Source organism: Mauremys reevesii, unplaced genomic scaffold (assembly GCF_016161935.1).
Source record: "Mauremys reevesii isolate NIE-2019 unplaced genomic scaffold, ASM1616193v1 Contig2, whole genome shotgun sequence".
NCBI lineage: Eukaryota > Metazoa > Chordata > Testudines > Geoemydidae > Mauremys > Mauremys reevesii.
In genome coordinates, this window is record NW_024100826.1 from 1,645,900 (window position 1) to 1,673,487 (window position 27,588).

At 47.8% G+C, this 27,588-nt stretch overlaps 1 protein-coding gene across 3 annotated transcripts in view; it reads left to right on the forward strand.

The window, feature by feature from the left end:
* CLCF1 (cardiotrophin like cytokine factor 1) overlaps positions 1 to 27,588 on the forward strand; it is a 51,791-nt gene that overhangs the window by 6,971 nt on the left and 17,232 nt on the right. Inside the window, exon 1 of one of the 3 annotated variants that reach the window (XM_039517939.1) lies at positions 6,388 to 6,426. The exons of the other annotated variants lie outside the window; for them this stretch is intronic. Within the exon in view, the coding sequence (XP_039373873.1) occupies positions 6,399 to 6,426 (28 nt within the window). The 5' untranslated portion in view covers positions 6,388 to 6,398. Of the gene's footprint in view, positions 1 to 6,387; positions 6,427 to 27,588 lie in introns of those variants that run through there. 3 annotated transcript variants of the gene reach the window in all.

Here is a 27,588-nt window from a genome sequence, read left to right on the forward strand (position 1 = left end):
ATGGCCTCAGTTGAAATGGAGAGTTCCATTGTAATGCCTCCTGAGGGGGGAATTGTAAGGAGCCCAGGGCAGCAGGGGGAACCTGCTGCCGCACTGGTATGAGGGGAGTGCTGTCTGCCAGCTGGAAGGGAACAACAGGGAATGAGCTTTACAGACTCTGAGTTAGCTGACTAGCTCCAAGGGCTCTCTGTGGAGAAAGCCCAGTGAGAAGTGACACCAAGGTTCGAAGCCCAGCTTCCTGCCTCTGGTCTGGTGGAAGGGGAGGGAGCAGCCTTGAAACCTGCCACCAGCAGTGTTACCCAACAGTCTCTCCCAGACAGAGTCTGAAGCAGCCAGGGCCATGGGGCGTCCAAGTATCACCCACGTGAGCCACATACCAGGGATGCTCTACCCTATTCTTAGATATAATCTGCCCAAGCGCCCTCTGGGATACACAAAGAGCCCAGAAGATGGGCGGGGCTTTGGAGGGGTGACCCTCCCATCAGCTCTTGTCTGCAGGGCAGCTCCAGCCCACCAGCTCCAAGGCTGCTGAGAGGCCTAGCATGACAGATGGGGCCAGCAGGCCCCCATCTCAAACCTGTTGCTCATCCCAGACCCTGCCAAGCAAAGCCTCAGTGCCAGTAGCCATGTCCTGGCTGGAACCTGCCCAGACCCAGCTTTCCTTGTTAACATCCCCAAAATGGGGAGGATCCAGACACCGCCTGGGACTGCTTGGGGAGGAGTGGGAAGCTCTCTCTCTGGGTGAGGAAGGGCTTTCCTCTCCCCTCCACTCTAACAGCCCCACCACTGCTCCAGGCAGCCGCACAGACAAGGGTCAGGATGACACTTGATTGGGTTCAGGGAACCGACCCCCCCCCTCCCCCATGGCTGCCCCATCAGCCACCACTTCCCACCCAGCCAAGGGGAGGCAGTTTATTGTGAACCCCAGCTTCTCCAGCCTAGAGCCCTTTCACTGCAAAACACAGCAGCATCAGCCCCATGTGGTGCCAAGGAAGGCTGGGGAGGATCCCTTTTAGGGTACAGCTACACTGTAACTGGGAGCGTGCTTTCCAGCACGGGTAGACAGTCACGCACTAGCTCTGCTCGAGTTATTACACTAAATATAGTAGTGTGACCACGGAGTCATGAGTGGTAGCTTGGGCTAGCCACCTGAGTACAAACCTGCCCGACCCCCTGGGTACATTCTCAGGGGTGTCTAGCCTGAGCTTCCGCCTGTGTTGCCATGGCCACGCTAGTATTTTCAGTGGATTAGCTCGAGCAGAGCTAGAACGTCTATCTGCCCGCACTGGCAAGCACGCTCCCAGTTGCAGAGTATCTATTCCTTAGTCTCCAGCCTAGCTCTTGCACCCAAGGCACCAAGACTTCAGACAGCTACCTGACCTTTGGCTTGGGTGTTTCAGCTCCCTAAGATTATGGCTGCACCATGGTGACCTCTGGACACAGGAGACTTAAGTGCTTCTTTCCCCAGCTGTTAGCTGTAGGGGGCTTCCCTACCAGCCTGCTGGAAGGGGAGGCCAAATACCCTGCAGCACCATTAAGAAGGCCAGGCAGAAATACACTGTTGGCGGGGGACTGTCCCATATTGACATGCACAAGGAACTACACAGGACTGGTTGAGCATCCATGGTGCTTAAATAGTGGAGATGGCAGCATCCCAAGGTGGGGGAAATGTCTGGGGTGGGGGAAATGTCTGGGGTGGGATGGGGTCCCTGATGCAGTGAAGTTTGGGGTGTAAAGGAAATAGCCAGGCAGGGGTAGGAGTTGAGAGAGCTTCTCCCACAGTGCTGCCCCTCACCTAGAGACTTGGGACTGAGCCTCTTCTCTTCCCCCCCCCCCCCCGCTTGAATATAAACTGGGACATCCTCAGAGCAGGTTATACCAGCCAGAGTAAAAGTGAGAGGGGCTGAGGGTGACCCCACTTCCCAAGCTCTGGTACTGTGATACCACATCTCCCAGGGAGGGACTTTTCCCTATGTTGAGTGAAGGAGGGGAAGAGGCTCCAGGAAGGACAAAGTTACTATCAGTTTCAGTAGCTTTATTGGGATGAGAAGATATTTTATTAAGCTAATCCAGTGAGCTTCTCTTGCCCTGTGTCAGGGCTGCAATCGTGGCAGGGTCTGTTTGACTGGAACTGGGAAGCAGTTCCTTTTGGTAAAAGCAAAAAGACCCCAATTCAGTCAGTCTGTGCCTGAGAAAGGGATTGCTTCTAGCTTTCAAAGTTTGTTCTTCAGCCTTTGCTCTGTTTGTCCCTCTGCCCCTTCATCTGAATGACAGAAAATGAGAAATAAAGGGATTTCTTCCCCGCTCCCCCAGTCTGTCCCACATTCAGAGATCTTGTTCTAGGTTACTGGGGATTCCACCGCCTCCCCGGGTATTACAGGGGTATAGAGTGTGACTCAGTCCTAAAGAAAAGAGTGGAATTGGGGAACCTTACAAAGAGGCACCTTTTCTTTTCTTTTCTTTTCTTTTCTTCCCACTCCCCTCCCTCTGTCTCTTGTTACCTGTGGCTGGCAGGCATGTATGCTGAAAGCTGGTGTTGTGCAATGTCCCTCTGCGGAAGGGTAAACCCCCAGTTTTCCGAAGCCAAGAAAAGAATTTCCTTGTCTCTAATTGCTCAGCAATATCAGGGGGTCTCCAAAGCTTTCCTAGTGGCATATCGCGCTGCCCCATTCCCGCCTGCCAGCTCTGAGCAGTTTTTTTTTAAAAAGCATTCCCTTGGATTGAGAATGAAACAAACACAATTTGAGACGTGCATTCTGGGCTCACATTTTGCCTGTTAATGTTGCAAAGGAAACAATCCCCCATTTTAACCAGCCTGTAACCTACATTTCCCTACAGTCAGATATTGTGTATCTAATAGAAACATGGGGTGGAATAAGGATATTGGGGGCGTATGTGTACACATTACACACTTAGAATTGTGTTTATCTAAAAAGAAATACAGAAATGTACATAAATATGTCAGTGTTTGTGTTGTAGATATTAATATCATTGTATGTATTGCAATATAGGCTCACTTAAATCTGTGTATTTGTTACGTAAATCAATATACACACATGTATATAAATGATTATACATAAGTTGTAAATGATAGCAGAACTGCTGTTTAAGAAATGGCAGAAAACTTGAGTTATTCACACTCTTGTGGTGAGTACCACAAAAGTGAAAAAGTAGTTGAAGAACTTTCAAACAAAAATGTTGCGATATTGAGAGGTTTTAAAACCCTGGTTGTATTTTAAACTACTTTTTGGGAGCTTCAGGCACTGTTTAATTGTGTCCCTAAGTGCCTTTGTTTTACACAAAGCATTAAGAGAAAACTTGGAAAAATGAATGCATTTCTCCCCCCGCCCCCCAGTTAAAAGGATTGTAATTGTTTTTTTCTTTTCCACAAAGTATAAATACTAGTAAAGTTTTAACAACAACAGCAACAAGTATGGTTGACAAATGAAAATAATTTTGAATCCATTGATTGTATTTTGTTCTACAGAACAAAAAGCTCTCCCTGCTTTTCTTGTTTGAAAAAAATGTAAATATTTACTAATGTGAATAAACAGGGTTTGGGATTTTTTGTCTGTTTTTTATTTTTGCTTTTTTTGCTTTTCCCATATCCCCAACATACCAAGTTTGATAACATTTGATAGTTTATTTTAAATGCAAAGTTTATTTCCAAAGTTCTCATCTAGTTTAGAGAGACACCAAGAGCAAAGCTTGTCCCATAAATGAGGCTAATTAAAAACAAACTCTATTTTAGCTGTTGCACTATGCAAAAAATAAATATTCTTGTTTGCAAATCTTTTAAGAAAAAAAGTCACGCATCTATATTAAACCAGACTGCTAAAACCAAACAAAACTGAGTTTTTACACAGATCTTGAAGCTTTTTATGTCATTCTCTAGAGCAGTTATTCAGAGAGGGAAAACTCACTGAACTTGGACACCAGTGCTACACAATACTGCAATGAGTTTTGTATGTATTTTGCAAACTGGTGAATGGGAATTTTGCCCGAGGAAGGACTGAGGATTGGGCCCATATTATTATGTAGTTCTTGTGCCCGCACAAATATATGTGTAAATGCAAAACAAGGGAGAAACAGAATGATGACTATAAATGTCTGCTGAACCTATTAGACTTTTAAATGTATTTAAATTTGCATTGGGTGTGTATATATTACATAAGTATTTACTGTACATAAAATATTCCTGGAGGGAGGGAGGGATGACGTCTTTTTGGACATTGGTCACCTGTTTTAGGGAGAAAATATTTATTCTGCTGCATTTAGATTTAGCAAAATATTTTTAATTCTTAAATATTTCAGATTTTGAATGCAGAGACATTTATTTTGAAAAATACCACCAAGCAGATGGGAAAGCTGCCTCTGCATCTAACTTTGTAAAAAGTTGGAGCCTAGTGCTGAGTCACAATATGCAGTTGAAAGGTCTTGTGTTGAAATGGGGCTATGATGCCTTTTGCTGATTAATGAATCACAAATCTAACCCCCCCCCCCCACACACACACAAAGGGAGAAAGAAAGAATGAATGAAAAATAGAAAATGTGTGAACTTTGTGGGGGGGACGGGACTCAGAATTCAACCCCTCCAAAAACCCCACAACTCTCCTTTCATCAAAATATTTGCACTCACCCCCATCCATCCCATTCTGGTGTCTGTCGCCTGGTGAAATGCTTAGCAGGGTTAGTCACCTGCTGGTGACTAAACCACTGCACGCGGCTTCCTTTCTCTCTTGTTTAGAGAAAACAATTAAAAAAAAACAACAACAATCAACTGTATTTGGTTTCCCATGAAAGGTCAGCAGAAAGGGGAGAAAAAAAATGAATGAACCAGTATCACTTTTCCAAGTCCAGCATTTGGGCTGGGGCAAGGGAAGAGGGCTGCCTTTGGGCTTGTAGGGTTTCTTCTTATGGGCAAAACTTAAAAAAAAAAAAAGTCTGGAATGTGAGGAAGAGAGAGAAAGAGGAGAGAGGGGCTGAACATTATAGAAAGGAGAGGAGAGACTGAGACAGTTTGTATCATCTATCTAATCTCTCTCTCTCTCCATCTTTCTCTGACTGTACCCTTCTCTCTCACTCACCGCCCCCCCCAATCTGTCTGACACGCCGACGTTTCTGACACAGGGTGGCACCGCATGCTTACCTCACCCCTCCTACTAAAACTTTCTTTTGTAGAAAAGAGAATAACCAATCTGCCTCTACCTCTCCTCCTCTCCCCCCCTTTATACCCCCCCCCCCCCAGGGACTGGTGTTTCAGCTTGTGGTTAAAGCTTTACACGTCAGGAAAAAAAAAGAGGGCTAAAGAATATCCTCATTTAAAAAAAAAAAAGAAAGAAAGAAAACCACACACCAACCCAAACCAAACCCTAAATGAGTGGGATTGGCAAATGGGATTATTAATCCTGGCCAAAAATAAAGGACCGCAGACTCTGTGCAGCCCCCTTGGAGAAAGGAAGCACTAAATCACAAACCTACCTTGAAGGGCTGCAAGTCCTGAGTGTAGCTTTGGCTTTACCAAATGGATTTCAGAGCAGGTAGGGAGACCTCTGCACCTTTCCCAACCTCCCCTTCTCCAAAGGGAAGCCAGCCCTCCCCCTCCTCCTTGCCTGCTGCGTCCCATCTCCCCTCCCCACCCAGCGCGCCCTCCACCCACAACTCTTTGGGAAACACTTTAATTTTTCGCAATTTCTTTCCAAAATGCCACTAACAAAAGCTTTGCAACATCCAAAGATCTGGGGTGTGTGTGGATGGGGTGGCATTCCCCCCTACCCTCTAAGATTTAAAATGTCTCTTTTTTTTCCTCCTCCTCTTGCTTTCAGAAAAGCACGTCGCCCTTTAGTTCCATAGTTCCCTACCTTTGCCCAAAGCTGAAGAGCCAAGGGGGGGAGGAGGGGAAAAAGAGAAAAATGAATGGAGCCTGCTCTTGTGTACAATTGCATCAAATACATTCTTGAAAGCAACCTGGTTCTGCTTAACACTTGAATTTAAAAAAAAAAAAAAAAGCAAGCAGCTTGGAGAGAGGGTGTATGCAATTTTTTTTATTCTTGCATTCCTGGACACCAATCAAAAGAGCAAATCAAGGGAGGTGGAAAGGGGGAGAGAGCGAGAGAGCATGTTTAAAACTTTGCGCACACACACACACCAAAAAAAATATCCGAGACAGCTTTTTCCACCTAACACCCAAGCAAACACAAACCAAAACAAATAGGGAAGAGGAAAAAGAGAGAGAGAGAGAGAGAGAGAGAGGGCAGAACGAACAGGGAGAAAGTGAGGCTTCGCCATTCGCTTGGGGCTTTGGGTTTAGAGTAATAACTAACCAAAAAGTTTGTTTTCTATTGAACAAATTCTGCAGCCTTCCTTCCCCCACCCCAACCCCACAATCTGAGTCTACTATGCTATATGTTTCTGGGGAGATTTCAGGTAAGACCGAAGCGTCTCTACTATTTTGGCAGGGGATGGGGGTGTAGGGGCGGGGGTCTTGCTGTGCGTGTCGTGTTTTTCTTTTCTGAACCGCTGCTGATTCTAATTTGATTTGATTAAAACGTCTGTCTGGCTTTGTGATTGATTTAAGACTTTCCCCCCTGTTTTTTTTTCTTTGCTTTCTCTTGTTCTCTTTTCCATGCATGTTTGTGATTACTGTGGGGGAAATGCCGCTTAGCACGGAGAATTAAAATCCAGGACTGACAGAGAGAAGAGGAAAATGAAAGTCACCAGGACTTAGAGCAGAAAGATATTTTTTCTTCCTATGGCTTGATTTAAGCACTTACACCAAAAAAAGAGAAAGGGTTTGGTTGCTAAAATAGACTGCATTTTTTAATGGATATTGAAGCTAGGTTTCAGGGATACTGAGGAAATACCCCTTTTTGGAAGGCATGCACTCCCCCTTCAAAATTCTCCAGAGCTTTTCTTGGTTGTGAATGACTCTTTTTTTTTGTTGTTAATCTTTGGAGTTTTAACATTTGAAACCTAGTTAGAAAAGTCCCTTTGTGGCGGAGCAAAAAATGTTTTCAAGGAAAGGAACAGTCCCAGAGCATGGAGGGTGTAATTTGTATAAGCAGTAGGGGTTTTGTGTTTTTCAGACTACACTGCAAGCTATCTGGAAAAGAGGTTGCCATTAAAATAAAATAAAATTGTAAAAACAGCCCTTAAAAGGTCAAAATCTTGACTTTCCTAGACTCGCTCTTTTGACAATTATGCTGTTAGGTTTGGCACATGAGATTAGGTGAGATTCTCCTCCTTTGGATAGAGTCAGTTCTTTGAAAAACAAAAAAATCTGTGTTTGTTTTTTGTTCCAGACTGGAGGTGCTGGAGTGAGTCAGGAAGGGCATAGTGGGGAAAGTGGGGGAGAAAGTGTGAGGACAGAAAGACTTAAATCTATCTATGGACAGACAGAATGAAACCCAGGGCAGGATTTGCCCTTCAGATCTCTGAGGACTAGAAATCTGAATTCTCCATGCACAATCCCCAGAAACATGCTGTCTGTCTGTCTGGTCTGAAGCTGGCAAGGGCTGTTTTTTGGCCAAGAGTGCGGAACAACCAAAATCTCTGGGCGGATTAAGGAGGGAAAGACAAGCTGAGAAATGGAAGAAGAACAATGTACAGAGGAAGGGGAGATGGAGAAGGGCAAGTGTCTAGCAAAATCCAACCTTGTCCCCATCCCATTCTGTCTCCCCAAGTACATGATGCTGGGTGAAGTTGGATTTTCTGTCTTTGGGGAGGAGGGAAGGGAATGAGTCCTAGAATGAGCTGTGAAGCTCGGAGCTTCAAAGCCCTCGGCTTTGTCACTCATCAGAAACACTTGGATCCTGACAGGAACCGATGTACCCAGCTCCTATTTGGCAGGCATAGCAAGGGCACAGCCCCTGCGCACATCTGGGCTACATTAGCCACAAACCAAAAAAAGCCTCCAAAGGGAAATGCAAAGGGCTCTCCTTGCGGGACTGGCTTTGGGGAGGATTTATTCCCTGCTAAGTGGCACATTTTTCCGTAAATTAAAACCCTTCCCCACTGTACCTGCACCTACACTCACAAGGCAATTTTTCTCTCATACACACATGCACACACAGAGAGCTGCAGACACACACACTGGTGCACACATGTACATACACTGGCGCGCACACACACACACTCAGGCAAACTCACACACACACATGCAAACTCCCCTACACACATCCTCTATATACACACACAGGAAAACTCTTTCACATACCAGCACCCACAGAGGTGCATGCACTGGCAAACTCTCTCACTCACACATACTCCTATGCCAACATAAACACAGGCAAACAGATGGAAACACACCAACTCCAATCCACGTGCGAGGCGGGATCTGCAACAGCACAAACAGAAACTACAGGTTGCATCTGCAGTTATTCAGCACCTATGCAAGTGCTAGGGTAGGCAGGGCTCTGACATTTTAGCACTATGTCACCAAGGTCTGTGTGTGTGCATGCTGTGTGCACGCATGCAGATGCATGGCTTCAGGACACTGACCTGGAGAAGCTGGAGCCCTGACCACACTAGTGTTGCTCCCTTGCTATCCCCAGGGCAGCTGCACTGAGGCTGACAACCAGACACTAAGTTTGCTCAAGGAGGAACCTACCCATCCCAGGCCTGACCTGACCCCACTGAAATCAACAGCAAGACTGGTCTGCAAACTGGCCATGGGTGAGTGAGTAGAGGCACACGACAGGGCCAGGGCCAGCCCGATGAGCCATCAGAGAGACAAAGGACGTTATGTGAAGGGTCTAACTAGGGGAGATGCTTGAGAAATGGCTTAGAGTGCGCAGGTCCTGACCACTGTTAGAGTCTGGGTTCCAGCCGCACGGGCAGGTGGGCTAATCCAGACAGGCACATCTTATATGTCTGCACAACATGCTTGCCTGAGCACACATGCTGACATGCTCTCACTCGCACGCTCATGCACGTACACACACACTCACATGAGCATACACACTGACGTGCTGCCACTTGCAAGCTCAGGCCTGCAGACATGCTCGCATAAGCACACATGCTGACATGCCCATGCCCACATATACCTGCTTGCAATACGCACATGGTCCCAACTCACAATGCACATGCTTGTGCTCACATTTGCATGCTCATTCATGCGCACATGCTGACATACTCCTACTCATACACTCATGCATGTGCATACATGCTGACATACTCCTACTCATGCATGTGCATACATGCTGACATGCTCCCACTTGCATTCTTATCCATGCACACACACTGGCAGGTTCCCACTCAGACACTTATGTATGTACAACACGCTCACATGACCACACGGGCTGACATCTCCCCACTCATGCATGTGCACACACTAACATGAGCACACACGGTCACATTTGCATTGTCATGCATGTGCACATGTATTCACGTGAGTGCAGATGCTTGCATGCATGCACACATAAGCACGCACACACACCTGAATGCCCAGACACACTTCCCTGCTCATGGATGTGCATACTCACATGCTCACACAAGCACACATTCACATACACTGACATGTTTATGCACACACACACAGAGGCACACATTTCCTGTACTTACTGTCTGAAACACTTGGCTTAGCTTTGCCGCTAGCAGCATGGAGATTAGGGGATACTAGGGTTATGTCTGCACTGCAGAGTGTACCTGGGTCTGGGTTTGCCAAGCCCACTTGCGTTTGCCCCATTCCTGGGTAGCCATGTCTACGTTGGCACAGCAGTTACACATGTTTGGCGCTAGGATTTCCAGGATATATCATAGGGTTCTTTGTGCCTCATTAACTTGAGCCACTTTAGGAATTGGTTTGTGGTGTATTGTGAGCTTCTCTTCATATATAGGAGGATCCTGTCTTCACTGCAGAGTTAACTCAAGTCCCATCCACACACAAAACCGCTTCACTGAGTTTGGTGGTGCTTTCAGCTTAAGCGGCCTGACCAGTCAGGGAGTATCGGTTACACTCGAGTTAGTACAACTTGTCAGCTGCTAACATGACCACTCTGTGCAACTGGGATGTTATTTCGCAACCTAGCTGTTCTCACTTGAACTAGGCTAACTCCAGAGGAGTTCAATCCAGAGTAGATAACTGTGGTTAATTCTGCAGTGAAGACATAGCCAGGTTAGTTTACTTCTGGCAGAGGAGGTAGAGGGGGCACAATGGTTTCTATGGTTGGCTTGTTTGCTAAATTCCTCTGCATGGTTTTCTCCCCTCCTCTCTTATCCTCTCAGGCTGGCATGAAAAGCAGGGAATATGCCCTAATGTTTGAGTCAGGACAGCTAGGTTGTGTTCTCTTTATTCACTGTGCCCTAGAGCAGGTCTCCTCCCCTCTCTGGGCCTCAGTGTCACCCTGTGAAGATAGTGGACTTGGCACAGGGAGGCTTTGGCCCTGTTTGTGAGCAATTTGAGTTCCTCAGGTGCTAGGTATGGGTAGAGAGTTGGTGAGTCTTAGCTGAGGAAGTCTGGTAGCCTTTCTCAGGAGGATCCCATTGATTCATGGCATGGGGGCATGTTCTGGGCTGGCCTGGTTGCTCGGCTCCCTTTCCCTTGCCATCATCACTGTCTTTTCCCCTCCACTCTGACCTTTGCAGGGGAATCTACTGCAGCGCTGTCTGGGTTCAGGCCTGGCCCATATGTTTCAGGGCCATCAAGGGATGCTGCAGGCACTGGCCTGGGATCTGCCCAAGGGGCAGGTTAAACACGAGCAGCTTGGATTGAGCATGGGCCATGCTGAGGAAGGGAATGAGGGCAAAGTCACTGAATGTTGGGGCGCAGGCTGCAGAGGAAGAGAAATATTGCCGGCAATGGGTTATTATCCTAGTGTAGGCAAGGCGCATGAATGTGTGTATATGCATCTGTGACTCGGTGTGTGTCTCAATCAGTTTGTGTGTGGGTCTCTCTCTGCCACTTGTATGTGTCTCAATCACAGTTTGTGTGTGTTTGTGTCTGTGTGTCTCACTGTGTGTGGGGGGAGTGGGGGGAGAGAGAGCGCGAGAGCTGGGAAGTGCCTTTCCCCAGGCTCACAGGTCTGGATGGAATTAGGGGCCTGCGCACCCATGTTAAACAAGTTTGTTTCCATCATGCTCCTGGCTGGAGCCGGTGATGGGAAATCCAGGCCCAGCTAATTACAGGCCTCGCTGGAGTCTCCCGTGCTCTGATATATTTATAAACATATAGAGGAGACAGGATGTAAACAATCAGTGCGAGCGAGCTCCAAATGTATCGACGGGCGTGTGTGCGAGACAGAGGGGGGGACATGAGGCACAGGGGGGAAGAGGGAAAGGAGGGGCATGGAGTAACCTCACACTCAGACACTAATTCACACCCACACATTCATTCACTCAGTCTCGCACACTCGCGCACACATGCACAGAGGAATGTACTGTATATGGTGATAGGAACTAGAAAATGCAAAAAAACTCAAACCAAACCAAAAAAACCAACCCAACCCTCACTACACCCAATCTGAACCTACAAAGGCCAGACATATGAGAGATGAATGTGGCCCCTGCAGATGCACAGGTTCTACCAGAATCTCTCCCTGCATGATCATATAATACTGGGCAATTGCAAACAGAACATGGGGCTGGGGAGGAGGGGTAGTTCAGTGGTTTGAGCATTAGCCTGCTAAACCCAGGGTTCTGAGTTCAATCCTTGAGGGGGCCATTGAAGGATCTGGGGCAAAAATCTGTCTGGGGATTGGTCCTGCTTTGAGCAGGGGGTGGGACTAGATGACCTTCTGAGGTTCCTTCCAACCCTGATTATTCTATGATTCTAACTGTGCCACTGCCTTCAGTCCTCATCTGAGGAACCCTCTGCTATCCCAGCCCTGGGCTCCCTACACACACAACTCTGCCGATGCCTCTGTATTTCAACTACCAGGCCCCCTGCTAGGCTAGCCTATCCCTGGACTTCTAACCCCCCCTCCCCCCCACACATACAGCCCCAGCTGTGTTGGTGCCCATCAGTTCCAATCTGTAGGCCCCAGCTAATCTAGTCTTGGGTTCTCCATACACACAGCTCTGCCAATACTCCTCAATCCCATCATACAGCCAGGAAATTAAGAGCTGCAGGGGGTGGACAGGGATTCCCTACAAAGAGTGTCATAGCTACAGGAGACAGAGGGATATCTGTGGGGATTCCCTGTGTGTGTGTGTGGTGTTGGTGGACAGCAGAGTGGTGTGACCTGTGTGAAGGTTCTGAAGAGTTAATTCCCCATCACATGACAGGGTCAGTAGCCAGTTACTGCAGTGGTGGCTGTTACATCTGGCTGTGAGTCCATGTTTTGTTTGTTGAAAATTAAATAAAATGTCAGCCAAAAATAACAATCACAGAGACATTTAGCCCATTTATAACATTCCATATAGAAACACCTGGCCTGGAGGTCAGGGTTGATAGCTCAGCCCCAGACAGATGAGAGGACTACTCAGCCTTCTGACAGTAAATGCCTTCTCTGAGCCTACCTGGCTTCTAATTACAAGCCTGTAAGCCTGACTTCAGTACCGGGCAAACTGGTTGAAACTATAATAAAGAACAATATTGTCAGACATATAGATGAACATAATTTGTTGAGGAAGAGTCAACATTGTTTTAGTAAAGGGAAATCATGCCTCACCAATCTACTAGAATTCTTTGAGGGGGTCAACAAGCATGTGGACCAAGGAGATCCAGTGGATATAGTGTACTTAGATTTTCAGAAAGCCTTTGACAAGGTCCCTCACCAAAGGCTCTTACGCAAAGTAAGCTGCCATGGGATAAGAGGGAAGGTGCTCTCATGGACTGGTAACTGGTTAAAATATAGAAACAAAGGGTAGATATAAATGGTCAGTTTTCAGAATGGAGAGAGGTAAATAGTGGTGTCACCCAGAGGTCTGTTCTGGGACCAGTCCTATTCAACATATTCATAAATGATCTGGAAAAAGGGGTAAACAGTGAGGTGGCAAAATTTGCAGATGATACAAAATTACTAAAGATAGTTAAGACCCAGGCAGACTGTGAAGAGCTACAAAAGGATCTCTCAAAACTGGGTGACTGGGCAACAAAATGACAGATGAAATGTAATGTTGGTAAATGCAAAGTAATGCACATTGGAAAGCATAATCCCAACTATACATATAAAATTATGGGGTCTAAATTAGCTGTTACCACTCAAGAAGGAGATCTTGAAGTCATGGATAGTTCTCTGAAAACATCCACTCAATGTGCAGCGGCAGTCAAAAAAGGGAACAGAATGCTGGGAATAATTAAGAAAGGGATAGATAATAGAACAGAAAATATCATGTTGCCACTGTGTAAAACCATGGTACACCTGCATCTTGAATACTGTGTGCAGATGTGGTCGCCCCATCTCAAAAAAGATGTATCGGAATTGGAAAAGGTTCAGAAAAGGGCAACAAAAATGGAACAGCTTCCATATGAGGAGAGATTAATAAGACTGGGACTATTCAGCTTGGAAAAGAGATGGCTAAAGGGGAAATATGATTGAGGTCTATAAAATCATGACTGGTGTAGAGAAAGTAGATAAGGAAGTGTTGTTTACTACACTTCACACATTTCTTCACACAACACATAGTCAACTTGTGGAACTCCTTGCCAGAGGATGTTGTGAAGGCCAAGACCATAACAGGGTTCAAAAAAGAACTAGATAAATTCATGGAGGATAGATCCATCAATGGCTATTAGCCAGGATGGGCAGGAATGGAGTCCCTAGCCTCTGTTTGCCAGAAGCTGGGAATGAAGGACAAGGGATGGATCACTTGATGATTACCTGTTCCCTCTGGGGCACCTGGCACTGGCCACTGGGCTAGATGGACCTTTGGTCTGACTTAGTAGGGCCATTCTTATGTTCTTACATGGCCATCTCTTTATTATTTCTGTTACAGTGCCACCAATCAGGACTCCAGTCAGCTTACAGGGCCCCATTGTGCTAGGCGCTGTACAGACAAGTAACACAAAGGGTATGTCCACATAGCTGCCCAAGTACAGCCCTATCCCAGGTCCTAGGTATGTACTCGAGTTGGATGGATTTTCAGACAATCAAGATTGGTATCACTGGCAGAGCAAAGACAGGAATAAGCCTTGTGATAAGAAATTCAATAGGAGAGGTGAAGTGGGGCTGATTGATGGACAACAGTAAGGACAAGAACCTAGTGTTTGAAGAAAGGGGAGCCAGTGATGGACGCAGAAGTGGGCAGGAAGATCAGAATGACTGGCCAGGAAGATGAGCCTACTGGCAACATTCTGGATTAATGTAATGGTGAGCAAGGCAGGAGGCATTGAGTCCAAGAGGATATTACAGTAACCAAGGTATAGGAGGACAAAAGTCTGAACAAGAACTTTGGCAGCCTGTACAGAGAGAAAAGGCTGGGCCTTTGAGATGTTGTAGGGGAAGAAGTGGCAAGATTAAGACATGGCCTGGACAAGTGGGTCTAGGGTGAAACCTGAGTCCTGGAAGAATCTGGAGTTATGAATATGAATGACAGAGAGGATGGTTGTGTTGTCCACCATGATAGAAAAAGAAGGAAGAGTGAGGAAAGGAGATCAGGAGCCCTGATTAGGCCATGTTAAGTTTGAGTTGCTGGCTGGTCATCCACAAGGAGATGTCGGAAAGATAGGATGGATGGAGACAGGTCTGGGTTAGAGAGAGAGGTCATGAGAGGTCCTCATCAGAGGAGTACAATTCTGGAACAGCCTACCGAGGGAAACAGTGGGGGCGAAGGACCTCCATGACTTTAAGATTAAGCTGGATAAGTTTATGGAGGGGATGGTATGATAGGATAACGGGTTTAGTCAATAGGTCAATAATGTGCCACACTGGTAATTAGTACAAAGGATCAATGTTGGGATATTGTTAGCCTTTTCCAGAGGGTCTGGCTGGAGAGTCTTGCCCACATGCTCGGGGTTCAGCTGATCGCCATATTTGGGGTCAGGAAGGAATTTTCCTCCAGGGTAGATTGGCAGTGGCCCTGCAGGTTTTTCGCCTTCCTCCGAAGCATGGGGCAGGGGTCGCTTGCTGGTGGATTATCTGCTACTTGAAGTCTTTAAATCATGATTTGGAGCATTCAACAGCAGAGTCAAGGGAGAGAATTAGTTCAGGAGTGGGTGGATCAGCTTATGTGGCCTGCATCTTGCAGGAGGTCAGACTAGATGATCATAATGGTCGCTTCTGATCTTGAATTCTATGATTCTATGATTCTATGAGTCATCATGATCAAGAGGGTGTAAAAGCCTTGTTTGTAGCTAAGATCATCCAGAGATAGGGGGTAAGGGAGAAGAGGAGGGAATCAAGGACAAAACCCAGGAGCCACTGCAAGCGGGAGAGAGGAGGGGGAGGAGCCACTGAATGAGACACTGACAAGGTGATCTGAATGTTGGAGGAGAACCAGGAGAGGACAGAGTCAGAAAAGCTAAGGGATGATAAGATAAGAAGAAGAGAATAGCTGACAATATCAAAGGCAGCTGATAGATCTAGGAAGAGGAAGCTGGAGTGGAGGTCCTGAAGTTTGGTGATAAAGGGGTTGTTAGAGATCTTGATGAGAGCTATTTCAGTGGGAGGGGGTCTAAAATGGAGAAGAAGGAAAAGAGCTTAAAACTGTGGGTGTAATCTGCATGCCCAGTGTATTTGGATATAAGGGGAGAAGGGAGAGGTGGGGTCAAGTCTGGGGCTTTTATAGTAGGGGAGACCAATGCATGTGTGTATTGTGAGGAGAAGGAGCTGGGGAGAGTGAGAGATTGAGGGCAGGCATGCGAGTAGTTTCGAGGAGGGTCAGGAGACTGGATGGAATGAGGTCTCTGGGGCTGAGAGTGGGAAAGAGGAAGGAGAATGTGATAGAGGAGGGATAGTTGGGAATTAGTTTTTTCTTTGATTTTTGTGTGTGTTCTTGCTCTCAGAATGGCTTGTTCCGTGGTGGCATGTTTAGCCAGCCCTCTGGAGATCTGCCCCGGAAAGCTGTGTTTGCTACTCCTGGTGTTTTTCATTGTCAGTGACTGAGTGGGCATGCATTACTTCTGTCAGCACTCAAGAGCTGATAGCATTCTGGATGTGCTAAAGGGAGGACATCAGCAGCGAGCTAGTGTCGCCTTGGTTTTGTTTAAATGCCTCCTGTCAGATTGGCCCTTAGGGTGGTTATGACGTTGGTGTGGATGGTGCAACTGTTGCTTTGGTATGTTACTGGCTACTTTCTGTTTGGAGTCTAATGTTCACTCCCACTTGCAATAGGGGTCACTGTTGGGAAGCCTGTCATAGTATTTTCTGTCTGGCTCACAAAGCTCCTTAGGTGCTGCCACTGAAGCATCTGTCGTCCTGCCCATGAGTCTCTGACCTAGTAAGTCTAATGAAACTTTGAGAGGTGTGTTGGGGTATCCTAACAGTGCTAAGTATAGATCCCTTAGATCTGTCAGGAGATTTCTTAAATCACATCCTTTGCTATTGTACTGACTTTTCAGCTAACCCTTTTGACTAAAGTAAGGGCTTGAACTGAGAATTGAAGACAATTGCTGAAAGAAGTCACTCGTGAATTGGGGACCATCCTCTGTTGTTAACTCATCTAGAAACCTATGGTGTGCAATTTATGATTGATGTTTTGTGCAACAGTTCAATTTAAAAATAATTAAGTAGAAGTCAATTAATAAGAGTTAATTAATAATTAACTTCCCTGTTAAGTTCAACTAGAACTGCACCAACTTTGGACAAGGGAGTTCAGGAATCTCATATGGTTTTAGTTCTTTTGCATTCTGTTTCCTGTATCGATTGCAGCCTTCAAGCTCAGATATGTTCTCTTTAATGGCAGCATTCATGCCTGGCTACAATAGGGCATCTTGGTCTCTATTCTTACATGGTTCGATAGCCAAATAAGTACTGTGGAAGATGCTTTGCATTTGTGATTTCATGCTTATGATATGATGTCATTTGGACAGAATGCCATCTGATGCAACAATTCCATCTCTGGCTGCAATAAGTTTTTATACTTGGAGGTGGTTGGGCTTTTTCCACTGACTATCCGTCTAGAATTCTTCTCTTCTGTTCTCATGAGGTTGGGTCATTTGGTGTTTCTCACTGGAACTTGTCAACTTTTGTTATGGAAATGAATGGGTCATATTACTTCAAACTTCTTTTCCTGTAGCTCCTTGTTTTCACTGTTGATAGGAGTTTAAAAGTGTGCCTAATATAAAAAGCTCCTCATGGGTCTGCATTTCACACTCAATGAATTCTTTTGCAATTTCACAATCACTGTCTGAAGCCTGGACATTGCTTTGCACAATGGTTTTGGTAAAAGCAGCAAAGAATCCTGTGGCACCTTATAGACTAACAGACGTTTTGCAGCATGAGCTTTCGTGGGTGAATACCCACTTCATCCGATGCAAGTAGTGGAAATTTCCAGGGGCAGGTATATATATGCAAGCAAGAAGCAAGCTAGAGATAACGAGGTTAGTTCAATCATGGAGGATGAGGCCCTGTTCTAGCAGTTGAGGTGTGAAAACCAAGGGAGGAGAAACTGGTTCTGTAGTTGGCAAGTCATTCACAGTCTTTGTTTAATCCTGAGCTGATGGTGTCAAATTTGCAGATGAACTGAAGCTCAGCAGTTTCTCTTTGAAGTCTGGTCCTGAAGTTTTTTTGCTGCAGAATGGCCACTTTAAGATCTGCTATTGTGTGGCCAGGGAGGTTGAAGTGTTCTCCTACAGGTTTTGGTAAAGTCGCTTTTAATGGCTTATGGTCTTTCTCAACCTCAATAGGTTTCTGTCCATAAACATACTCATGAAACAGCTCAAAATCATGCACAATTGCAGCATTTCCACTTCAATTGAGCATAATTTTGTTGGGTTTTAGCCCATGCTTTGTCTGCATCTGCTACTGGGTGATCATCTGGCAGAAGGGCAGCTCCTGTCCCAGTAGAGTTGGTGACAGTTGAGATCTTAGGCTCTTTATTAATTTCAAAATATTTCAGTACTGGTGCTTCTGTGACATTTTTTAATTCCCCAAAGGTTTTTCTCTTGCCAGTTACATCCCAGTGCCACTCTGAACTGGCCTCCATAAGCATTCTGAGTAGAGCCCCTAACTGCGCAAATGAAGGATCAATTTGCTTAGCTATGCTAATCCAACAATCAGTCTATGTAAGACCTCTTTGTCTCTTTCTATTTGTCCAGTCCCTTCCATCTTTCCTGGGTCTGGTTGAATTCCTATGTCACTGAGTATGTGTCCTAAATAACACAACTCATTCAGCCCAATTTGGCATTTCTCCTCTCCAATACTGTGACCCATTGCAGAATGTGTCCCATCCTGACATTTTGTTGATCATTTTCAACCCAACTTAGCAGATCATTGATTAATACTTCCACTCTATCCAGTTCCCCCAAGATCCAGGACACAAGGCAAGGCTGAAAGGACATTGTTTGAACATATGTCTACCAAAATGGAAGTCGGACGTTCAGAGTTTTGCAGTTTCACTGCCGAGTTGGACCTGCCAAAATGCTTGGCTTGCTTCCAAAAGTGAATTATTATTACATTTTGAAGTCTAGACATGAGCTCCTCAACTGTCCTCCTGGGGAAGCATTCATGTTTGGTGGCCTTATCCAAAACTTTTGGATCTGTAGAAATCCTGAATATGTTTAAATGTAGAATGTAACATGGCGACCACACTGTTAGCCCAATAGTGCCTAACTTAACCATCTGGCCAAGTTCAGTTTTTATGTTATCTCTCAGTGCTAATGGGACTTGACTCGGTGCACGTATTTTTGGTGGTAGACTGGGATCTATATCAGCATGACGTATAATATCCTTAAATGTGTCCCAGTCCATTAAACAGCTCATGAAACTCTTTAATATCTTTTGCATCCTGTTCTGTAGACAAGTTATACACCTGTTTGATCATCTGTATTTGCAGCCGTCTCCTTAACCTAAGCACACACGAGGCTTCCTGTCCCATTATTTCTGAGTGGTATCTGTTCTTAACAATGCCAGTGGGGCTTTGCCTGCTTCATTTTGCTCCTGCTTTATTAAGTTGTATTTTTCTATATTAACATTGGGCAGTCACTAATCATTTTTCATATGTGATCTGTGATTATCTTGGCTCCGCTCCAGGGTCAATTTTGAAATTCACTTGTTCCTGTATTTCTAATGTTGCAGGGCAATCTGCCGTAGAACCTTGCTTTGTAAATATATTAAGAGACTCAACAAAAACTCTTGCTACTAAATCATCAAATAGTCAAACTGATAAATTAAACAGTAATAAGTCACCAGGACCAGATGGTATTCACCCAAGAGTTCTGAAGGAACTCAAATATAAAATTGCACAACTACTAACTGTGGTATGTAAGCTATCACTTAGCTAATGTAATGGCAATTTTAAAAAAGGGCTCCAGAGGCAATCCTAGCAGTTACAGGCTGGTAAGCCTAACTTCTCTACCAGGAAAATTGGTTGAAACTATAGTAAAGAACAGAATTATCAGACACATAGATGAACACTATATGTTGGGGAGAGTCAGTATGGTTTTTGTAGAGGGAAATCATGCCTCACCAATCTATTAAAATTCTTTCAGGGTGTAAACAAACATGTGGACAAGGGTGATCCAATGGATATAATGTACTTGGACTTTCAGAAAGCCTTTGACAAGGTCCCTCACCAAAGGCTCTTAAGCAAAGTAAGCAGTCATGCAATAAGAGGAAAGGTCCTCTCATAGTTCAGTAACTGGTTAAAAGATAAGAACCAAAGGGTAGGAATAAATTGTCAGTTTTCACAGTGGAGAGAGATAAATAGTGGGGATTCCCATGGATCTACTGGAACCAGTGCTGTTCAACATATTCACAAAAGATCTGGGAAAAAGGGTAAACAGTGAGGAGACAAAGTGTGCAGACAATACAACATTGCTCAAGATAGTTAAGTCCAAAGCAGACTGTGAAGAGTTACAAAGGGATCTCACAAAACTGGCTGACTGGGCAACAAAATGGCTGAAGAAATTAAATGTTAATAAATGCAAAGTAACGCACATTGGAAAACATAATCCCAACTATATACATACAAAATGATGGGGTCTAAATTAGCTGTTACCACTCAAGAAAGATATCTTGAAGTCCTCCTGGATAGTTCTGTGAAAACATCTGCTCAATGTGCAGCAGCAGTCAAAAAAACCAACATAATATTAGGAACCATTAGGAAAGGAATAGATAATAAGGCAGAAAATATCATAATGCGACAATATAAATCCATGGTACCCCCAACCTTGAATACAGTGTGCAGGTCTGGTTGTCCCATCTAAAAAAAAGATATATTAGAAATGGAAAAGGTACTGAGAAGGGCAAAATAAATTATTAGGGGGCTGGAAAACCTTCCATACAAAGAGAGATTAAAAAGATTGGGACTCTTCAGTTTAGAAAAGGGATCACTAAGGAGGGATATGATAGTGATCTATAAAATCATGAATGGTGTGGAGAAAGTGAATAAGGAAGTGTTAGCAACCTCTTCACATAACACAAGAACCAAGGGTCACCCAATGAAATTAATTGGCAGCAGGTTTAAAACAAACATAAGGAAACATTTGTTCACACAACTCAGTCAATGTGTGGAATTTGTTGCCATGGGATGTTGTGAAGGCCAAAAATATAACAGGATTCAAAAGAGAATTAGATAAGCTAAATTGGAAGATAGGTATATCAATGACTATTAGCCAAGATGGTCAGGGATGCAGCCCCATGCTCTGGTTGTCCCCAAACCTCTGACTGCCTGAAGCTGGCACTGGACAACAGGGGATCTCTCACTTGATAATTGCCCTGTTTTGTTCTTTCCCTCTGAAGCACCTGACACTGGCCATTGTCTGCAGACATTATACTGGACTAGATGGACCAATGGCCAGTATGGCCATTCTTATGTTCTTGTGATCATGGTTTTGTCCTCCAGCTGTATGTTGAGTCTTAATCTCCCTGATCTATGGAAAGTTACTCTGGTGTGACTTTCCTGTTTAGACAAGGCCTAGCTCTCATTCTTTCTCCCCTCTGTATGTCCATTCCTCTTCTATGTCATTCCTCTCTCTGTTCCCCGTCCCTCTATGTCTGACCCCACCTCTCCCATCTCTCTTCCTCTTGCCTGCCGTGACACAGCTTACCTCAGAACTGAAAAATCCCTGGAAAGCACAGCCATTGTCTGGTTAATTTCACAAGCCGTTTTCTGCACAGCCGGGAAACCTTTATTATTTATACAAATGAACTTCCCATTTCTAAGAGCAAGAGACTCCAGGGCCCCCCACACACACATGGTCACTTCCAGCCTTTCCTGCTCTCTCAGCCCGAAATATGCTCAGGGGTAACAAGCAGATGCAGAGACAACCATGATGTGTAAACCTAACCCCAGGCAACCCCCTAACTCCAACCCCACCTGATCATGGACCTTCATTCTAAACCCAACTGACAGTCCAGCCCCTGCCTACAACCTAACTTAACCCCCCCCCCCCATTCTAACCCCAGCCACTGCCCTAATGTCCCTTGAATGCTTATCAATACCTAAATCCATAACCACAACACTCCAACTCTAGCCGTCACCCCAGCTCACACTTAACTCTCAGCCAACCCCAACCCACAGCCTAATGCTAATCTACTCCTGAGCCAAGCTCATGCCTTGATGTCATTCAAACCCTCGCCTGAAGCCTAACCCTCAGGGCGGGTGCAAGGATGTTTTGTGCCCTAGGCGAAACTTCCACCTTGCGCCCCCCCCCCTCGAGCCCTGTGGCAGCCCTCCACCCTAAAGTGCCCCCTTTCCCCCCCCCCCCCCCGCGGCAGCTCCTCTCGGCCCAGGGAGCTGTGCGGCAGCTCCCTGCCTCAGCTCACCTCTGCTCCGCCTCCTCCCTGAGCACACCATTGCTGCTCCACTTCTCCCACCTCCCAGGCGCTCGGCGCCAATCAGCTGTTTGGCGCCGCAAGCCTGGGAGGGAGAGAAGCAGAGCGGGGTGGCATGCTCAGGGGAGGAGGCGGAGCAGAGGTGAGCTGGGGCAGGGAGCTGTTCCCCTGCGTGCCACGCCACCCCTTACTTGCTGCAGGCGGTCCTCCCCGCGCCCCCCTGCCCCAGGTCCCTCCGCCTAAATGCTGACGACGACCAGGGCAGCCGAAGATCTGGCCTCCGCGGTCGCCACCGAAGGGCCTGAAATGCCGCCCCTCAAATGCTAGTGTCCTAGGCGACCGCCTAGGTCGCCCAGTGGGTTGCACCAGCCCTGCTAACCCTAAGCCTCACCCTGATTCCATCCAGCCCACATCCTAACTGCAGCCACTGTCCTAACCCTCACCCCACATGCGAACACAACCCTAATCTCACCCTAACTCCGACCTCAATCCCACCCCAACCAATACCCTAACCTGCAACCAAGCCCACACATCATCTAACCCTCACATTCCCTTAAGCCCACCTCCAACTCCCTCCCACCACCAACATATTAACTCTTGCCCCAGCCGACATCCTGTCCCTTAACTAGACAAGAAATCCAACCCACATTTTCACTGAAACCCAACCCTAATCACCCTGACCCTTCCCCAATGCTTCCCTATACCCTAAACCCAGCAAACAGCTTTATCTGCACCCTAATACTCACCTACACCTGGGCCCTCCCCCAATGCTTCCCTAAACCCAAGCAACAGCTTTATCTGCACCCTAACACTCACCTATAATCCAACCTTAAGCACAATGTCACCTCCACCCTATTCCCAATGATTTCCTCTTTGCTCTCACCTCAACCCTCCTCTGACCCCATCCCTAACCACATTCACTCTCATTCCCCCTCAATTCCATTTCTAACCCCAAACCTATTCTCAATGCCAGCACCAGGCCCAGCCCCAAGCATAATGCCATCCCTCCTACTAGTCCTAGGCCTACCCCTTTCCCCTTCGGCATAGACCTGCAGCGCGGCCCCAGGAGGTCTGGAGGGGTACGTCTACACTGCAATTAAAACCTGTGCTTGTCCCGTGCCAGCTGACTTGGGCTTGCGGAGCTCAGGCTGAGGGGCTGTTTAAGGTGTAGACTTTCAGGCTTGGTCTGGAGTCCGGCATCTAGAACCCTGCAAGATGGGAGGGTCCCAGAGCTCGTGCTGCAGCCTGAACCAGAACATCTACACTGCAATTAAACAGCCCCTTAGCCCGATCTGAAGTCAGTATGGGCCAGCTGCAGGGATCTAACTGCACTGTAGACATACCCTAGAAGTGCTTTGGATGGGAGCTGTGGCCCCCAGTGCAGCAGCTTCTCCCCAGCCCCTCTTTCTCACTCTTCTGTTTTACTGCCTTGGCTCTTTCTCTCCTGTTCCCCCTCTCTCCATCCTCCTCACCAGCTCTGTTTCCTTCCATTTCACTGTGTTTGTATTTGGGTTGGAACGCAGCAGGCGTAAATGTAGGTCTCACCGTGCAAGGCAAGCTATAGAAACCTGACCCTGCAGTGGGCGCAGGATCTTGTCCCAGCCCTGTCTGCACAGCCCTCCCTCATGCAGCAAGCAGGAAAACATGTCAAAATGGGCCATTAAGTTCTGTGCTGGGGCTCACGCCACCATGGACTGGGCCAAAGCAAACACAGGAGGCAGGGGGAGTTATACATTTGCACTCCCCTCCCTGCACCCCCCGCCCCACACCGGTGAACAGCTCCCCCGCACACACTTGTAGAGGCAGGGGTACACACATACACAACCTGCCTGTGCACTCCCAGGCCCACGCACACCCAGAGGAGCTCTCCCATTCACCTCAGGGGAGCAGTCCTTGCATAAAGCACCTCAACCTGTCAGCACTAGAGAAGAGCCCAGCCAACCAAAGTGGCTAGATGGATGTACTCACTCCCGGCCCAATGTACTTAGTGTAGAGGGAGCTTTACTTTCCTTGCAGCTTCCAGTGCAGGATCCTGCCTCCCACATTTGGGGGCAGGGTCCCACAGGGGGACCCATGTGAGGGGCAGAGTGAGGGGTCTTTTGGGGGCAGGATCCCATGGCGGGAGCAGTGTGAAGGGGTCCCATTACAGAGCAGGCACAGCCAGATGGACTGGTGCCAGCAGGGAGAGTTCCTTCCCAGATGCCCATGTCATTGTAGCTTGACTAGTAGTTTGTTTCTTAATCTCTTTGCATCTTTGACTGTGAAATCTGATGTGAAAGGGCATCACGTAGCTTCCATCTGTAATAACCATCCTGGTACTTACACCAGCAGGGCAGCCAAATACTCCCAGCTGCTGGGATACAGAAGAATCGCAGTAGCAGGGAGGCTGTGAGTCAGGATTATGGGCATCTATTGAGCTATGTGGGGGGGAGCCTAGAGCTGGTATGGCTGAGGGCCTGTGGGTCAGGATTGAGGGGCATTGGCAGAGCTGTTTTTTTTGTGGGGGGGGGGTAGTCTAGGTCTGGGATAGCTGAGGGGCTGTGAAGCAGGATTTAGAGGTATTAGTGGAGTGGGGGGGAGGGGGAGTCTGGGCCTGGAATAGTTGGGTGGCTGTGAGTCATAATTAAGGGGCATCAGCAGAGCTGTGGGGGAGGGGAGCAAAGGCAGGCTGTGAGTCAGGGTTGAGGGGCATCAGCATTGTCGCCCCCACCACGGGAGATATGACGGGGAGATTCCTGGGGCTGTGATGGGAAGTGGAGTCTGGGGAAGGCAGCTCCCTCGGCTGCTGAGTGAGGTGCCAGTTGGACGGGAAAAGTCTTGGAAACGAGACGTGACCTTTATAAAATAACAGGCTAATTGGTTTGTCTTTCATAACCTGCCCCTGACGTCAGGGAAGATGACGGGATCCCAGGCTGCGGTTTCCTGCAGGCCTCTGCAAAGGTCATTGTGGGCCACTCCCGGGCCCTCCCTATATTAGGGTCTCCCCCCTCACCCAGAACAGCTCCCAGCTCCTTCCCAAGTTGGGGTGTCCCCCCATAACTCCTGGGGACAGCTCTCAACTCCTTTTCAAGTAGGGGTCCCCCCTCACTTCTGGAGTGGCTCCCAGCCTCTTCCTGAGTCTGGGTGCCCCCTTTGGCTTCAGGACATCTCCTAGTCCCTCCCCAAGTCGGGGTCCCCCCTCATCCCTAGGATAGCTCTCAGCCCATCCCTGAGTTGGGTTTCCCCCCTCACACCCTGGTAAGCCTCCCAAGCCCTCCCCAAGTCAGGATTCCCCCTCATTCCCTGACAGGGCTCTCTGGCCATCCCCGAATAAGGGATTCCCCACCCCTAGCAGTCTGGTTATAGCTCCCAGACCTGCCTCGAGTTGGAATCTCCCCTTTACTTCTCACTATTCCTCCTGGGATCTCTCCATGTTGGGGTTCCCTCTTACCTCTCAATACAACTCACAGCTCTTCCCCCAAGTCAGAGTCTCTCCTTGTGCCTCAGCATGACTCCTCCCTCCCAAGTTGGGCTCCCCCATCATTCCCAATATGACTCAGACCCCTCTCTGAGCTGGGGATCTCCATGTCACACCCCAGTATGACTTCTGGCCCCTCTCCAAGTCAGGCCTGGCCCCTGACTATCAAGTACCACTTCTTACCCCTGCTAGCATTGGTATACTAGCTGAGAGGTCTTCGCATGGTGTCCACATTGCTTACCAAGGGACCTTTCCCTGCCTCTACCCATCTCGGACTCCTGTGAGCTTTCCATGTGTCACCCCAGCCCATCACGCTCCGCTGGGGCTCATCTCAGCCTGGCCTGGATGCCTCTCCTTGAAGGGAGTAGCAGGGGGCTGAGGCCAGGGCTGGGATGCATAGAATTCGCTTGACCCTACTGACACCTGTCTTCCCTGCCAAGGCCCTCCACCATCCCCACAACCTGCCTCAGAGAGACCCCACCTCCTCACACACTGCTCCCCTCATGGGAACCCCAACCCTGCCCCAGAGCCCGCCACCTCCCCACACATTATTCCCCCTGTTGGACCCTGACCCAGAGAGATCCCCTTCCCCCACACTGTTCCCCCCATGAGACCCCCCACCATGCCCCAGAGAGACCCTCCCTCCCTGCACACTATAGGATCAGGTTCAAGGGCATTGCAGGAGATTCTCCCCCCCTCCCTCCCTCCCTCCCGGATCTGTCACATTAGTGAGGTCTGTTTAGTCTGTGGCTCCCTAATCACCTCGAGCTGGGCTGCTCTCTCTCTGCCTCTGTAAACATCTGTCGGGATCAATCCATCCATGGGCCCAGCCAGGCACTGGCCTCCCCCATCCATCACCCCCTCTACCATCCACATCCCGCACAGCCAGCCCTACCCTGGGCTGACATGCAGAGAGCAGGCACCAAAGGGGGCTCTGCCTCCACCCTCCAGCCAGTATTCCCCAGAGCCTCCCCTTTCTGGAGCTGACCAGTGTCACCCTCATAGAATATCAGGGTTGGAAGGGACCTCAGAAGGTCATCTAGTCCAACCCCGTGCTCAGAGCAGGACCAATCCCCAGACAGATTTTAGCACCAGATCCCTAAATGGCCCCCTCAAGGATTGAGCTCATAACCCTGGGTTTAGCAGGCCAATGCTCAAACCACTGAGCTATCCCACCCCCCACTCCAGTGAAACCCTGTCGTGGGGATCTCCCAGCCCCAGTGTATATCCCCCCAGAGATTCCCCTCTGTACAGCTCTTCCCCCCACCCCCCACACACTTTAGAACAGGACTTGAGGCCACCACCTACACTGGTTGGTCACAGGGAGGGGGCGTTGGTGCCTCCCTCTGCTCAGATCTTGTTTCCTTTGTCTGACTGTGGCCTAAGATGGCAGCTCCATAACCAAGGCTGTTTCCCCCCACCTCGCCCCCAAGAACATCCTGCAGAGAGGCCTTTGCCTTTTAATGAAAGTTAACATCGTTTATAGGAAAAGAGAGGGCTGTATCAGGGTTGAGGGGAGCCAGCAGAGCTGGGAGTGGGGAGCTCAGGACTAGGACAGCAGGAGGCTGCATGTCAGGGTTGAGATGCACTGGCAGAGCTAGGGGTAGGGGGGAACCTAGGGCTGGGGTAGCAGATGGCTGTGGGTCAGGGTTGAGGGGCACTGGCAAAGCTGTGGGGAGGGGCAGAGCCCAGGGCTGAGGTAGCCGGGGGTGGTGTGCTGAGACTGACACATCTGCAAAGCCTTGCAAGGTGCAAATGAAAGAACCTGGAGCCTTCCTCACCACAGATGAGGAATGCAGAGATGTTGCGATTAGGAGGGCAACAAAGTCTGCCGCAGCGTTAATAGTAGGTGACTCGGAGTACCCAAATATAACCCGTCCAGGCGTCCCGTCGGGAATGGCCTTGGAGAAATGTTTTCTCAAGACCATATAAAGGATTGTTTCTGTGTCTCTCGTTGTGGAGCAGCTAAGAGGAGAGGCTGCTTTGGACTGAGTTCTGAGTAACCCAGCTGGGTCAGGTCAGGGAGTCGCTGGTTCACTGGCTGCGCTGCTGTGTAATTGAGTCTGATGTGCTGGCAGGAATAGTGTTGCCCGCAGTGGCCTGGTGAAAGCAAATGGCCAGGAGGGAAGCAGAACAAACTGCCAATGTTTGCAAGAAGCAGCCCAAAGGGGAGCAGGAGGGAACGAATCCTTCGAAGCAGCAGGGAGATTGCTGAGGGCTCCACTGCTAGAGTCACTGCCCTGAAGGAGAAGCAGGAGCAACTACAGTAGCAGCCAGTGGGCAGGTACGAGAACACAGCAAGGCCCAACCCACGTC